The 14372-nt window shown below is 49.0% G+C and overlaps 3 protein-coding genes across 3 annotated transcripts; 1 reads left to right on the forward strand and 2 right to left on the reverse strand.

Annotated features, from left to right (window-relative positions):
• Positions 1-26: 26 nt before the first annotated feature.
• ACS3 (long chain acyl-CoA synthetase) lies at positions 27-3439 on the reverse strand. The gene is made up of 3 exons (XM_002186239.1): positions 2863-3439; positions 2264-2647; positions 27-2153 (listed from the first exon to the last, which is right to left on the reverse strand). Exons 1-3 carry the CDS (start codon positions 3266-3268, stop codon positions 835-837), a joined length of 2109 nt encoding a protein of 702 aa, XP_002186275.1. The 5' UTR covers positions 3269-3439; the 3' UTR covers positions 27-834.
• Positions 3419-7474, forward strand: PHATR_33116 (predicted protein; the record flags this gene model as incomplete). The annotated part of the gene is given in 7 exon segments (XM_002185959.1): positions 3419-3555; positions 3685-3858; positions 3878-3945; positions 4305-5153; positions 5248-5329; positions 5588-7422; positions 7446-7474. The coding sequence occupies 7 exon segments, from the start codon at positions 3419-3421 to the stop codon at positions 7472-7474; spliced, it is 3174 nt and encodes a 1057-aa protein (XP_002185995.1).
• Positions 7475-7948: 474 nt separating this feature from the next.
• PHATR_1764 (predicted protein) lies at positions 7949-9313 on the reverse strand (the record flags this gene model as incomplete). Its single annotated transcript, XM_002186240.1, has 2 exons — positions 7949-8221; positions 8420-9313. Coding segments are annotated over 2 exons (1167 nt in total), but the record flags the coding sequence as incomplete, so codon positions are not given.
• Positions 9314-14372: the final 5059 nt, after the last annotated feature.

Raw genomic sequence — 14372 nt, forward strand, 5'->3', positions numbered from 1 at the left:
CATTTCTTGTGGTCGTATATGATTCTTTGACACCAAGCTTGTAGGTACCTCTCTTGTCGTCAGCCTTTTGGAGTTCTGTTGCCATAAGTGGAGCCAGACGAAGGGTACCCTCGTCTTCCATACCGGTTCTGGCAACAATTTTGGGGTCAGGGCGCTCCAAACGGCAATGACCCGTAAGAAGGTCTGATTGCCCGTTGTTGATTGTGTCAATTGAGAATCGAGCTTCTTCCAGGCCTAGAACCAGAGGATATCTCAATGGAGAGGGTCCCACAGTATGAGTCGGTGGAATTGAATTCCTAAGGTGTGGCCTGCCTTGTGTTCCAATCGAAACATTGGAGTTTTTGTCTGTGTTCACGTCTTGGATCTGCGCATTTCTCCGGGCTAAGGCGGGCTCACTATTTATATTATTGCCAGACTCAGGGCTTCGCCTTTCCTCTCTCGACAATGCGCATTCACTAGAAGTGGCATCCTGCAAGGAACTTTGTATGTCAGGACTCTCTTCGAAATACTCAACAATCAACGTGTCTACATCACAAAACAGAGCTTCCTCTCGAAAGCCAGCGTACTCTGGACAGTTGTCCTCGGACGGTTCCGCCATGGTTGTGCCCACACTGCCCGAGACTTTCGTCTGTACTGGTGAACCATCTAGCACTGGCATCGGCTTCACCGGAAAACCGGAAAGTTGTGGCCTGGCCAATTACTACGCAACTGCGCACATTTCCAGAAAAAGTTTATTTACGGGATGTCGAAACGCTTCGAGACAAAAATGTTTTCAATGCCATTTGTATTCATTAGAACTATGTTGCGCTTCTTTTTTCGTACACATGTATTCCACTAGGCTGCTTTGCGCTGTACTTCCTCCTTTTCGATGGATTCCGAATCATACATGGCGGCGATAATGTCATTGTATGTCGAAATGACCTTGTGTCGACGAATGCTCATTTTAGGGGTCAGCATATCGTTGGCAGCGGTAAACGGTGCAACAAAGGCCCAGTTCTGCGGTACTTCAAACTTTTTCATATTCTTGCACTTGATCTTAATGTCGGCATCGACCAAGGCACGGACCTTTTCATTCATGGCGAGTTCGTCGTCCGAAACGCTGTCGTCCAAACCCAGTTCGGCGCGAATAGCGGGCCATTCCGGCACTACCAAGGCGACATTGAACGGTTGATTGGCTCCGGTCAAGACGACTTGCGCAATGAAACGACTCATACCAATCCCTTCTTCAATTGGCGTAGGACAAACGTACTTGCCGTTTTCCAGTTTGTACAATTCTTTGAGTCGACCCGTTACTTTCAGAAAGCCATCTTCTCCCATACGTCCCAAATCTCCCGTATGAAACATGCGCGTTTTGCCATCCGGGGCGGTCGTAATGACTTCGGCCGTGGCTTCGGCGTTCCCGTAGTATCCGCGCATAATATTGGGTCCGGTACAGCATATTTCACCCTCTTCACCAATCGGTAATTCCTTGCCTTCTTCGTCGACAATGTGGACCGTCACACCGCCAATGGCTTTCCCCACCGAACCCACTTTGCGATACTCCGGAGTGTTAATGGTAATGATCGGGGATGTTTCCGTCAATCCGTATCCCTCGCATACTTGGATGCCCACGTCGTCCATAAAGGACAAGACTTCGGGCGGACAGGCGGCACCCGCCACGAAGGCGTGCCGGAGCTTTCCACCGAAGCGGGCCCGAATTTTACCCAACACGAGTTTGTCCAGCACGCCGAGTTTGGTCCGTTCGATGAAGCCTAGTGCATCCCGCGTCCCTTCGTTTACGGCGACCCGTTCCCGTCCCAACGACAGGGCGGCCTTCATGAGTTTCTTACGCAAGGGCGGTGCGGCTTCCATGGCGTTGTGCACACCGTCGTAAATCTTTTTGAACAAGGTCGGGACGGCAAAGAGCACGGTGGGCTGGACGAGTTGCAAGTCTTCTAGAATATGACTGACACCACGCGATATTCCCATACTGGAACCGTGAGCCATGCTACTCCAGAGCTCGGCCGTTTGTCCGTAACTATGTGCCCAGGGCAAAAAGGCCAAGCTGACGTCGTCATCCTTAATGAGCTTGCGTACGTCGCCGAGAGATCGGCAGCCGGCCTTGACGTTGCTACAAAAATTTTCGTGCGTCAACTCGACGCCTTTGGGTTTGCCTGTGTGTGTGTGTGTCACCAAAGAAAGCAGGGAAAAGTGAGGAATACAGTGATGGGTGGAACGGTGTGGTCACATGGTCGTAGGCGGGTATGGGTCTGCATTGACGTACCCGTCGTTCCGGAGGTGTAAATAAGATTGGCGAGATCGTCCGGAGTGGGTAGTTTGACGAATTGTCCGTCGACGTCGGCCGTGGCGTGGTGCATGAGTGTCGAGTACGCAAAGGGTTCACCATCCGGGGCGTCCAAACAGACGTTAGCCTGCAGCGTGGGCACGTTGATGCGGACCTGGGAGCGGACAACGTCGTAAATGTCGGTGGTGGCGCAAAAGACGACCTTGGCCCCCGAGTCGTTGAGAATGTAGGTCCAGTCCGAGGGCAGCTGGGCCTCGTACATAGGTACGACGTTGGCGTTGAGTGAGTACGCGGCGCAGGCAATGGTGACCCATTCGACGCGGTTGTTGCTGATCAAACCGACCTTGTCGTGCTCCTGCACGCCTGTGGGATCGTGGGAGGGTAACGTTAGGTTTAATGTATGATTCATTGTTTTTGGATTGATTGACAGTAGTTTTGGATTGATTGAGAGGGGTAGAGTTGACTGACTGTGAGTTCCAACAACAATATACGCACACATATATAGATACGCATACACGTATACACACGCACATGTAGACACATATAGACACACCCCCATACTAAACAACGCAACGTACCCAAGTCTCGCAAGACGGCCCGACACACACTGACGGCCTGGTCAAATTCGGCAAAGGAGATCCATTCGTAAGCCTTACTGGCGTCACTGTAGGTTCCGAACAAGCGTTTTTCCGCAAAGACTTGACACGATCGGGTCTGCATTTCGTGCAACGTTTCGAACGCCGTGAGTCCGTCGGATCCAATCCATCCCTGCGTGTAGTACTCTCGTTGACGCACGGAGAGTTCCACGTCCGGTTGCGTCGACAAGGGTGTGACGCTGACGCTGGACAACGCTCGGGTCTCGGGTGATCCCATCCAGCGACGGGTCGAGACGTCCGCCATCCGAGTCCGTCGCGTCCACGGGGAACGCTTCCCAGCGTGGCGCATCAGGAGACGAGTCGTCGTAGTCGTAGCCAACGATGTCATGCGGTGCTAGTCCTTTGGGGAGAAACGGTGGAAGGCTTTACTGGCAATCCTACGGTTGACGCGCCTTTTTGGACGAGGTTACGGTGAAATACGAACGGTATTAGATTGGTGATGGTTGTTTTGGTTTGGTGCACACATACACACACTCGGATGTACTCGGACGCACACAAACCGCAGTCTGTGAGCGAAAAAAAGGGAAACAAGGACCCGATGCCGCAGCGGCAACGAAAAGCGCTTGGATGCTGCCGGAGCGAGAACGCAATCCAAGGAAGTGGTGTCACTGTCACGTCCATCCCCCCCAATTGACCTTGACACCACGAGTTCGCACGCTCCATACAAGTTTCCAGAGTCCAGTGGTGACGCTGTGCCCTTTCCCGGCACTCGATGCAGTCGTGTGTGTGTGTGCGTATTTACAGTCAATACTACAAGCGTTCCCCCGCCATTCCCATATCCCCTAGCCCTACAGAAACGCCAGTCCCGGTCCCGTTTCCCCAACGAGGATTCTCCCTCCTCGAAGAGCAGCTCAAGCCCCCTCTAGTTAGACATGAATCTACCCACGCACACGATCAGTGCGATTCCAATGGAATATGGTATGTCCGATTCTCACAGTCAACGACAAAACTCTGCGTCGGCCTTTGCAGAAGACGAAAAGTACCCGGCGGGCGTTTCCCAGACATGTTGGTGGATGTGAACGTCCCCAGAGGTACACAATTCACGGTCAGTCCATAGTCTGTAGGTCCCACGCTCTGATGTCCTCTACAAAGAACTGTGTACGGAATCTAATAGCAATGATATTCATTTACATTGCTTTTCTGTTATTATCCCCCCAAAAAAGAACACTGCAGTCCTGCCAAATTAATTACACATTTAGCATTCTCAACGAAATACGCCATTTTGACACGTATTCGGTCCTCTCGAATTTGGCAACAAACAACATTCGCCGTGTACCATAGGAAGAAGTGTACTGCTGCTCCCGACATCCATCGTTGGATTAGGGCACTTATCGATCGCTTCGAAAACCTCTCTTGCATTGCAGTAAGAAAAGAACGACTCATGGTGCACGAAAGACTTTGGCGTTCGAAACGGACCGATCCTCGGAAAACGGATATCCGACTAGTGATGACAACGTGCGCATTGCTAGCTTTTGGGAGTCTGTACACGTATTACATGAGTTTGTTGAACAATTTCGACTACTCCATTCTGTACAACGATATCGGAGTTTCCGTGCCTTTGCCTGTGCTACCCAACTTTACCTCTCTATTGATCGCGTCGGGATCGGACAAGTACAATAGGCATCACTACGAGCGATATTACGAGCGCTGGCTCGAACCGTATCGCGATGTGCCGGGCGTGAAAGTACTCGAAATTGGCGCTAATCAAGGACACTCCTTGAAGCTATGGGAAGACTACTTTGCGGATCCAGACATTATTCTGGGATTGAAGTATGGGAACGCCGCCAACGGTATTGAGAACAAGATTGTGAACCTCACCAAAGTCTCCCTCTATACTGGTGACCAGTCCTCCAAGCCCACCATGGACTACTTGAATGAGCGCGGACCTTGGCACATTATTATTGATGATGGCTCGCATGTCCCACAGCACGTGATATATTCGTTGGTGCATTTATGGGACTCGGTGGCGCCAGGAGGCATGTATATTGTGGAAGACCTGGAAACAAGCTACTGGCGCAACGGTTCCAACGTCTACGACTATCCTCTTGCTAATACTGGAGTACTCGCGGACGCCAATCATTCCGCAGCGGCCAAGATTATGCAACTCCAGCATATCTTGGTCCGCCACCAAATTGGGGCTCGAGACATGTCGATCTTTCCCGGAGATGACACCATTTGCTCAATCGAATGGGGCATGAACCTGCTGGCCATTCGTAAGTGTGGGCTACCAACGGATGGTGTGGGACCTAAGTATTTCAGAGAGAGATTTGACGCCTCTGAAATGCGTACCTGGCTCAAGCAATCCAGGTCCTCCAATCCGAAAGATTAACGAATGTCTGTGTCGTAAAGTGCATAGAGATAAGAATAATTGGACCTTGCAATCAATACTGTAAGTATAGGAATAAAGGGACAGGGGCTACAGGACTATGTATGGTCGAAAGAGCGTTTTGTCTCACAGTCAGAGGAAGTTCAGGATGCCGAGCATTCGAAATGTCAATAGTTTTACAAGTCGTCACATCAGACATCCGATGGGTTATCGCTTGTAATATCTAATTTTCGTCTCACTGTCAATCCCATATGTCATTCCTGGACATCGACCGTCGATCATGAACATAATAAGACTTCATTTTTTTCGTTTGCTTTACAGTTCATCCCATGCCTTGCCTACTTTCCTCACCACAGTCTGCTCTAAAACGAGACGCCTTTTGAACAATTGCACAGTAGATAAGCCAGTCAAAGCTATGCCGCGGCAAAACCTAGTCGTTGAGATTCAAGCGATAGTTCCGGAGGAACCGAAAGGGTTTTTGGACGACCCAGACGTGGACGCTGCTGCACCGGCAATGGATGCTGGCGCCCCGCAACACTATTCGCTTCCTCAGCAGAACCGCACCACCGACTCCCCGGTCGTTCTTCATACAACCATGTTTGCGTCTACCGCATCCCTCTGCCTTTGCATGTTGACGCATAGTTTCTTACTGATTTCGGTATTTCCGTATTCCGGTTTCATGGCCGTAGAACTGATCGAATCGGTAGACGAAGAAACAGCCGGTGCCTACGCTGGATTGCTCGCCTCGTGTTTCATGTGGGGTCGGGCGACGACGGCGTACGGCTGGGGTCAAGTGGCCGACGTATACGGACGTACCACGGTACTGTATTGGTCTTTCGCACTTTCGGGGATCCTCTCGATCGCCTTTGGACTGTCACCAACGTTTGGAAGTGCCTTGTTCCTCAGATTCGCTCTCGGTTGTGCGAATGGGATCATGGGAAGTATTAAGACGATTGTTTCCGAGATATCGGCGGGGAATGAGGCCTTGGAAACTAAAACCATGACAATGGTGATTGGCATGTGGGGGTGGGGCTTTCTCGTGTCGCCCGCCTTGTCGGGAATATTAGCAGAACCAGTCAAACAGTACCCCGGCGTAGAATGGCTACAGCGCGAGGGAATATGGAACGCAGTGTTAGCCAAACATCCCTTCTTGTTACCGAATCTACTCGCGGCGATTTTTTGTTTGATAGGCGTCCTGGTAATTCGAATGTTTGTTCCCGAAACCTTACCATTCGGACAACGACGCGACCCGCGACTCTTGCTATACGATATTGGAGCTTGGTGCCAACGGTCGGCCGGGTATGCAAAAGTGCCGTTGAATGTGACGCGATACCAGCTTGTACCGACCCTCAAAACGCACCCATCCGACTTGGATCTGAGCAGCAGAAACACAAGGTTTTCAGTTTCTTGTCACAACGCAATCGACGAGGATGATCTTGACGCTGTCCAAACACTAGAGTCCAATGAACAAGTTGTATCCTTATCGACAAACATTCCTGAAAAGGCGACCATTTTGTCCTTGCTCTCCCGCAAACCAACACGCACTTGCTTACTCATATATTGGGCCTATTCGTTTGTCGGTCTGACCGTAGATGAATCGTTTCCACTCTTTTGTATTTCCAAACAGGCAGGGTTTGGACTGTCTGAATATCAAATTGGCCAGATCTTGTCGCTTTGTGGATTGTTCTTTGCCGTCTCTCAGTACAGTGTTTACACGACCATCTACAACCGCTTTGGTCTGTACGGATCGATACGCTTTGGAAGCTGCTTTAGTGCACCCGTAATGTTCCTAATGCCCTTATCGGTACTGCTGAATCGAGGCGCGCCAACCGGTCATCTCCGCACTTCCGCCTTGGTGTTTTTGTCCACTTGCATGGCGGCCTACCGGGTGTTTGGGCTCGTGTTTTTCTCGAGCGTTTCCGTGACTATGAACCGAACCGTGCCTCGTTCGCACCGGGCTACCATGAACGGCTTATCCGTCTTGGGAGGGAGCGTCGCAAAAGGCTTGGGGCCCATTTTTGCCGGCTTTCTCGTTTCGGGGTCCGTGGCGCTTTGGGGAAGCCTGGGAGGATTGCTCATTTTCGGCACCATTGGATTGATTGGATGTGCCGTGGCCGCGACGACTTTTTTCTACCTTCAAGCCAGCGATTGTGAAGGTTCTACTGACGATTTAGAGCAGAGTGTGGTCGGGGACACCGACCAAGTTAGTCCAGAGGGGGTGGAGTTGACCAAACCACTTAATCGAGGGTCGGATTTATAGATAGATTGATAGAATCATAAGTACCTTGCTGTTATTTACGCAGGCTCATGGCTTGCACATTTAACGTACACACGACCGGTAATGATGTAGGTCGCTGATGGAAGCAATTAGCAATCGCCACCACCATAATCAAAAAGTGAGTTGGGTCGCTTCTCGGTATCCCCCTGGACAGCCGCGGTGCGTATCGGTGAGCCTGGCGATTGCACCGAATTGGACAGGCGGCCATGCCCGCGATGCTCATTCTCATCATCGTCGTCATCCCCGTGACTGTGATAGGAAGAAGGGTGGCGGTCTTCGTCATCATCGTTTTCGCCGTGTCGATGAATTACTTTTTGACCACTTGCGCTGGTAAGCTCTTCCAAATCTTGCCTGACAAAGTAGCGTTGGGCAAAGTCTTCGAACTTCAAAACCCACATACTCGAGTGTCGTGCTTCGTGCCAATCGTGCATGTAGGCATCCTCATCCACATTAGTGGGAATTTGGAGACGATGGAGCATAATTTCCGTCGTCCCGCCCAGGCCAAATACCGTCACGAGCACCATGACCATGGTGGCTAGAATGAATTCCCTTCGGTGTCCGAACGTATCCGGAAAGGATCGCACGCAGGCGTAGGCGACGGCTCCCCGCAGTCCAGAAAACCACAGCATGTGGGCCGTGTTGGCGTGGATGCGGAGATCGTGTCGAACCGTCGGTGTCTGCGTACGGAGCGTCGACGCGTCGTCGGAGACGCGATCAGGGTTGTGGTACTCCCCGGAGGAAGAAAATTCCGTCATTTCCACGTGTGAGGGTCGTGTCCGGGAGAGAGAATCGCCGTGAGGGACGGTCATTCGTGAGGTTTGCTGTTCTTCGTCCGCGTTCAAGGGATTACTCTGTAACCAACCGTTGAAGAGGACCACGATGGGGTACACGTTGGCGGCACGAGCCAGCAAACACGCCAGGATTGTCCAGAGAAGGAATCGCCCGTGGAAGGATCCGTGGAGTCCAAAGACGGACAATCCCAATTCGAGAAAAATGGCAGTTTCAGCGAGATGCGCCGCCAGCCGAAACAGAACGTCGGCGGTGGCTGCCGTGGCCGGTGAGAGATTCGGGGCGGCGTAGGCTTGTGCCGTCATGCCGGTAAAGAGAATAGTCACAATCCCGGAGAGTTGTAGGAGATTTGCCAACAGGAAGGGCACGTACATGATGAGTACGTAGATACTGAGTTCCAGGAGCCGGGTGCGTCGTAGGTCGACCCATTTGAAGAGCAAGGCGGCCCCGCAGCCGCACGCGGTCCCGAGGAGGGGAGATCCGACCGCATCGAGAGCGAATTCGAGACAGAATTCTCCCATTCCGAGGGCAACTTTACCGGCACCGTTGTCGCGGACGACAAAATGTGCAAATGCGGAAAAGAGTACGAGTCCGACGGCGTCGTTGAGGACGGATTCTCCATAGACGAGATAAAATAATTGCGGATCGACCTTTTTGGCTTGAAAGACGGCCAGGGTGGACACGGGGTCCGTGGCACTGAGGAGCGCACCAAAGGTCAAGAGTTCCGTGAGGGCGGGACGAAAGTCGTTTCCCGCCAATCCTCCGTGGGTGACGGCCCACAAGACAAAGGCAATAGTGAGGGCGGAAACAATAGTCCCCAGAACGGCAAAGAGCGCGACGGGCAATACGTGTCGGAGGAACAATTCACGACGGAGGTGATAACCGGAATTGAAAATGATGGGAGGCAGGAGCGCGATGAAGAATACTTGGGGAGAGAAACTGAGGAGCGAGACGACGACAGTATTGTCATTTCTGTCGTTATTGTTATTACTGTTGTTGCTGTTGTTGTAGTCGGGTTCGTCCATCAAGAGGTGGAGGAGACCTCCCGCCAACATGCCGACGAGGAGTGTCATGCCAGCTTCCGGCAAGAATGATGCGAGGACGGGACGATCGTGTAGAAACTTTGCCCCAACCAAAACGAGCGTGAGCAGAGTACTGAACAGTACAATGTAGGCCGAAATGCTCGCTGTGGAATCGAACGACGCCGTGGAATCGGACGTGTCGGACATGGCGTGCAGCCCCCGGACAGTGATGGGAACTCCAGTGTAGTCAAGTCGAGAACAATGCTTTAGTATAGGAACGGGATCCCTAGGATGCTACAATAGGAACATGGATTGGGATCGATGATACCATCCATCTCTACTCCGGTCTAACTGTGTACTGACTGTGAGTAGTGACAGTGGAATACTCCCACAATCCCCGACCGGTGGAAATGGCGAAAAGGCGAACTAACTCGCGACGTTGGGGACGTGCGCAGGGTGCGCGCGATTGGATTTCCGTCTCCCGCCAAATTTGAAATTGGAACCTTGAAACCGGCACTCACAGTCAACCCTACTCTAGTAGAGTACCTACGTTCGTCTTCGAGTGTTGTCCGTAAAAGAAGGATTTGCGAGAACCACAAATCCGAAATCCAAATTCGACACACATTTGTGTAGAAAACCCCTACGTCAAGCGGTACATGAGGGGTTCATATCCCTAAGTCTATCAGATAAGTCTATAATCTTGTGTTTTACGCCTTTGGTCGTCTACGAAAGTATGCGGGATCCTTTCGGTTCCTTAGACAATTCTAGCCCGTTATCGCTGCAGTTTTCTAGTTTATCAGACCCAGTAGTTCTACGCTGAGGTAACGGGATCAAAGGTAGTGTTTTCGTAGTGTTTTCGAGTGTTTGAAGTGATCGCTGATTCCGATTGTGCCTGGGGAGGTAGGGCAAAATACCTGGCTTTTCATGTCGTTGTTAAGTCGCCGAAGCCTGCAGAGGCCTGGAATATACTGCCAGTTTCTCGTAGTGGTCCACGTGATAGACGTGTTGATCGGTTACTGGGTTTCGTATCCGTCTAACGGTTTGAAACGAGGCAAAATCTCCATGGTTGGACGCATCCATGAATCTCTTCATCTATCAAAGAAGGTGCATTGCACAAAATTGTATTGTTTGCTAAATGCTCGGGTTTTGAGCGTCATTCATGTGTGGATGATAAGTAGTATGCTTATACGAAGCAGTTACTTATGCAACAATTATTATCGGAATTATACCGCAAGGTAGTCGCGGATCCTCCACTCTGTTAGATATTGGTTAAATATCTCGAACGGATGAGAGCGACAGCTGTTTTGTGTTCGCTAGAGTTTGTTGCGTACTTATTGTATGGTTATGAAACGGTACTCGTTATCGATATCATTTATTCAAGTCTATATGTGAAATTCACATTTGATGACATCAATGATCAATAATTCTCGTGTTCACGTGGCGTGAGAACACTGAATGTTCGAAACCAACTAACAGAATTTTATGAGTTTGTGATACAGGAGGAAAGAAGAAAGTTGACCATGGCAGCCGCTTTAGCTCAAGTTCAAAATGCTTTACAAGCAATTGGTATTGTTGATGTTGAACAGCGGGATGCCATTACTGATTCAATTACGTCTATGGATGTTTTCGAGATTGCAACGGATGATTTTATCAAGGATATGTGTAAGAATATTCGTCGTCCCGGGGGTACACTCCCGAATCCTAACGCGGAAGAACCAGGAGCACCGGCTGTGATTCCTCGCAATGGTGTTGCGATTTCACCCACTGCGGAGGAGCGTCTTGTCTTGTTGGCGTACTATGTTCGTCATTTGAAGCGCACTTCTCGGCCTTATCCAGTTCAGTTTAATCCGGCGCGTATTTACTCGATGATTGAGATTAAGAAGCGCAAAAGGGAAGATAAAGAGTTGGCAAAAGACCTCACGGCTCCTCCTCAGATTGAAGATTTAAAGAAGATTCGTGATGCGTTCGAGAATATTGCGGAGTATTTGCTGCAAATTTGAGGAACAACAGGAGTCCCACTCGCTTACGTTATTCGTGAAGAGGAAGAAGTTCCAGAGGGTCCAGACAATAATTATCAGGATGCGTTCGAAGAAATGATTGCTCGCAGTCCTCATGATGAAGAGTCTTATGCGGCAGACAATGCTCAGGTGTGGACCATTATTCGTAGTTGTACTCATGGAGGTCCGGCTTGGAGTTGGGTGTCGTCGTATTTGAGAGCTCGAAACGGTCGTGCGGCGTGGTTTGCTTTGCGTTCGCATTATTTGGGACCGACAAATCAGTCGAAGATCATGACACAAGCTGAAGGGGACCTTGAATCGAAGTTTTATAATGGAGAGCGTCGTGGTTTTACGTTTGAGCATTTTGCAGAGATTCATCAGCAAGCGCACACAGATATGGAAGAGTTTGGAGAACCTTTGACGGAGGCAGCCAAAGTTCGAAAATTTTTGAAACGTATTCAGACACCGTTTCTAAATTCTGCAGTTGCCACTGTTTGTGCTAACCCATCTTTGAAAAATGATTTTGAAGCAACAGTGAATTTTCTGAGTGAATTTATTGAAGAGCAGAATCAGGCTCAGCTTCGAAATATTTCGTCAGGTTGATCTGGTCGTGGTCAAGGGCGAGGTAAAGGGTCAGGACGTGGTAATAAAGGTCGTGGTGGTCGTGGTGGAAACAGTCACGATGATACGAATTCTCTTACATCGAAGTCATCGGCAGGACGAAGCATGTCACAGAGAAATTCTTGACAATTACCGAAAGTGTCGGTTGTGTCTACACGTTCTATTTCTATACAGTCACTTGAGAGTGCATTTATATCACACGCAGAGTTAGATTCTCACGCGGATACATGTTGTGTTGGTCGACACGCTTATATATTCCAAGAAACCTCTCAAACAGTTGATGTTTCTGCATTTTTGTCTACATTTGGTCAAGCCCGGTCTGTACCAATTGTCTCTGCTGCACTTGCTTTTGATCATCCTTACACATATGAGACATTTATTTTAGTTATTCACCAGGCTTTACATTTTCCTACAATGGAACATGCCTTGTTAAATCCGAATCAGATTCGATTAAACGATGTCGAAGTGAATGATTGTCCCCGATTTTTGTCGGAAAAGCTTACGGAGTTATCGCATTCGATTTATTTCCCGAAAGACGATGTGAGGTTACCATTATCATTAGATGGAGTCATTTCTTACTTACCAGTCCGCAAGCCGTCTGCGGAGGAGTTTCGAAATTTTCACAAGTTGAACCTTACTTATGAAAGTCCGATTTGGGATCCGTATTCGACAGATTTTTCTCGTCAGGAGGAGAAGTTCACCGATAGTAAGGGTGCGTTGGTAACGAGAAATTCTGCACATGCGAACATTCAAATGGTTACAACGAGAGACAGTACAGTATCAATGGTTTTATCATCTGTTTCGATGTCTTAGGAAGACAAACATTTGATTGATGACCTTGAAAAGACTTGTATTGTTAGTGTTGCACAGTCGTCGAATTACAGGTATAAGGTAACGCCAGAAGAGTTGGCAAAGCGATGGAACATTGGTTTATCGACAGCGAAGCGAACATTACTCGCAACGACTCAGAGAGGGGTCAAAGACATTGCTAGTCGATTGTTAGCGAAGAGAGTGAAACCAGTCACTGCACAGTTGAGATATCGTCACTTGCGCACGAGTTTGTATACAGATACGATGTTTTCGAATGTCGTCTCGTCTCGAGGAAATTCTTGTGCTCAAATTTATGTGAACGATGTTGACTGGACTCGTGCTTACCCAATGAAGTCGAAAGGTCAGGCTCACGATACGTTAGATTTGTTATTTCATTGTGAGGGAGTTCCAGCTGAAATTATTTCAGATGGTGCGAAAGAATTAGTTCAAGGAGAGTTCAGACGAAAGGTTCGTGCTGCAGGAGCTCATGCTAAAGAGATTGAGCCATATTCACCGTGGTTGAATCGAGCGGAAACCGCAATCAAAGCATTGAAGCGTATGACAAATACAGCTATGTCAAAGTCACAGGCATCAGTACAATTGTGGGATATTTGCTTGGAATTGCAATGTTTGATTCGATCGTCAATTGCGCATAATATTTACGCATTGAACGACGACGTCCCGAATACGGTAGTATCGGGAGATACAACGGATATTAGTCATTTATGCAAGTTTGCATGGTATGATTGGGTATGGTATTTGGATCCAGTTGATTTTCCGGAGGATAAGCGGAAACTTGGTCGCTGGCTCGGACCTGCTCACGATATAAGTGATGCAATGTGTGCTCGTATACTTGCCAGAAATTCGCAAATTATTTCGCGAACTACTTACTCCCCACTTTCGACAAGTGATCTTAATTCTCAACAGGTGAAGTTGCTTCAAGAGAGTTTTGAGACAAACGTTCGTTTGGTTATGAACGAAGATGATCGCTTTAAAAATACTTATGTTTTCGAGGTGGAACCCAGTGAGTTCGAGACGTATTCGGACCATTCTACAGGGGACCAGGAAATGATGCCGCAAGCAGACGAGTACGATCACGAAGCTTTTAATGAGTATATCAATGCTGAAGTAATGATACCAAGACATGATCATATTGGTGCTGGTCGAATAATTGGACAAAAGAAAGATCGAGATGGTAATCCAATCGGGAGGTCGAATCCTGATCCAGTTTTGGACACTCGCATCTTAGAAGTTCAATTTCCAGATGGTAACGTACAGGAATATGCAGCTAATGTTATTGCTGAGCATCTTTATTCACAGGTTGATGACGAGGGTCGTCGTTATCTTTTAATGGATGAAATTGTTGATCACCGAAAAGACGGATCGGCGGTTGCTGCTGATGACCTGTATTATACAGACAAACGTGGTGTAAAACAAATGCGTCGAACAACAAAAGGTTGGCAACTTTTACTTCAATGGAAAGACGGATCAAATACATGGATTCCCTTAAAAGACCTGAAAGAATCGAATCCTGTTGACGTCGCCGAATATGCTGTTGCGAACAAGTTAGTCCATGAACCAGCTTTTGC

Source organism: Phaeodactylum tricornutum, chromosome 3 (assembly GCF_000150955.2).
Source record: "Phaeodactylum tricornutum CCAP 1055/1 chromosome 3, complete sequence".
Taxonomy (NCBI): Eukaryota; Bacillariophyta; class Bacillariophyceae; order Surirellales; family Neidiaceae; genus Phaeodactylum; species Phaeodactylum tricornutum.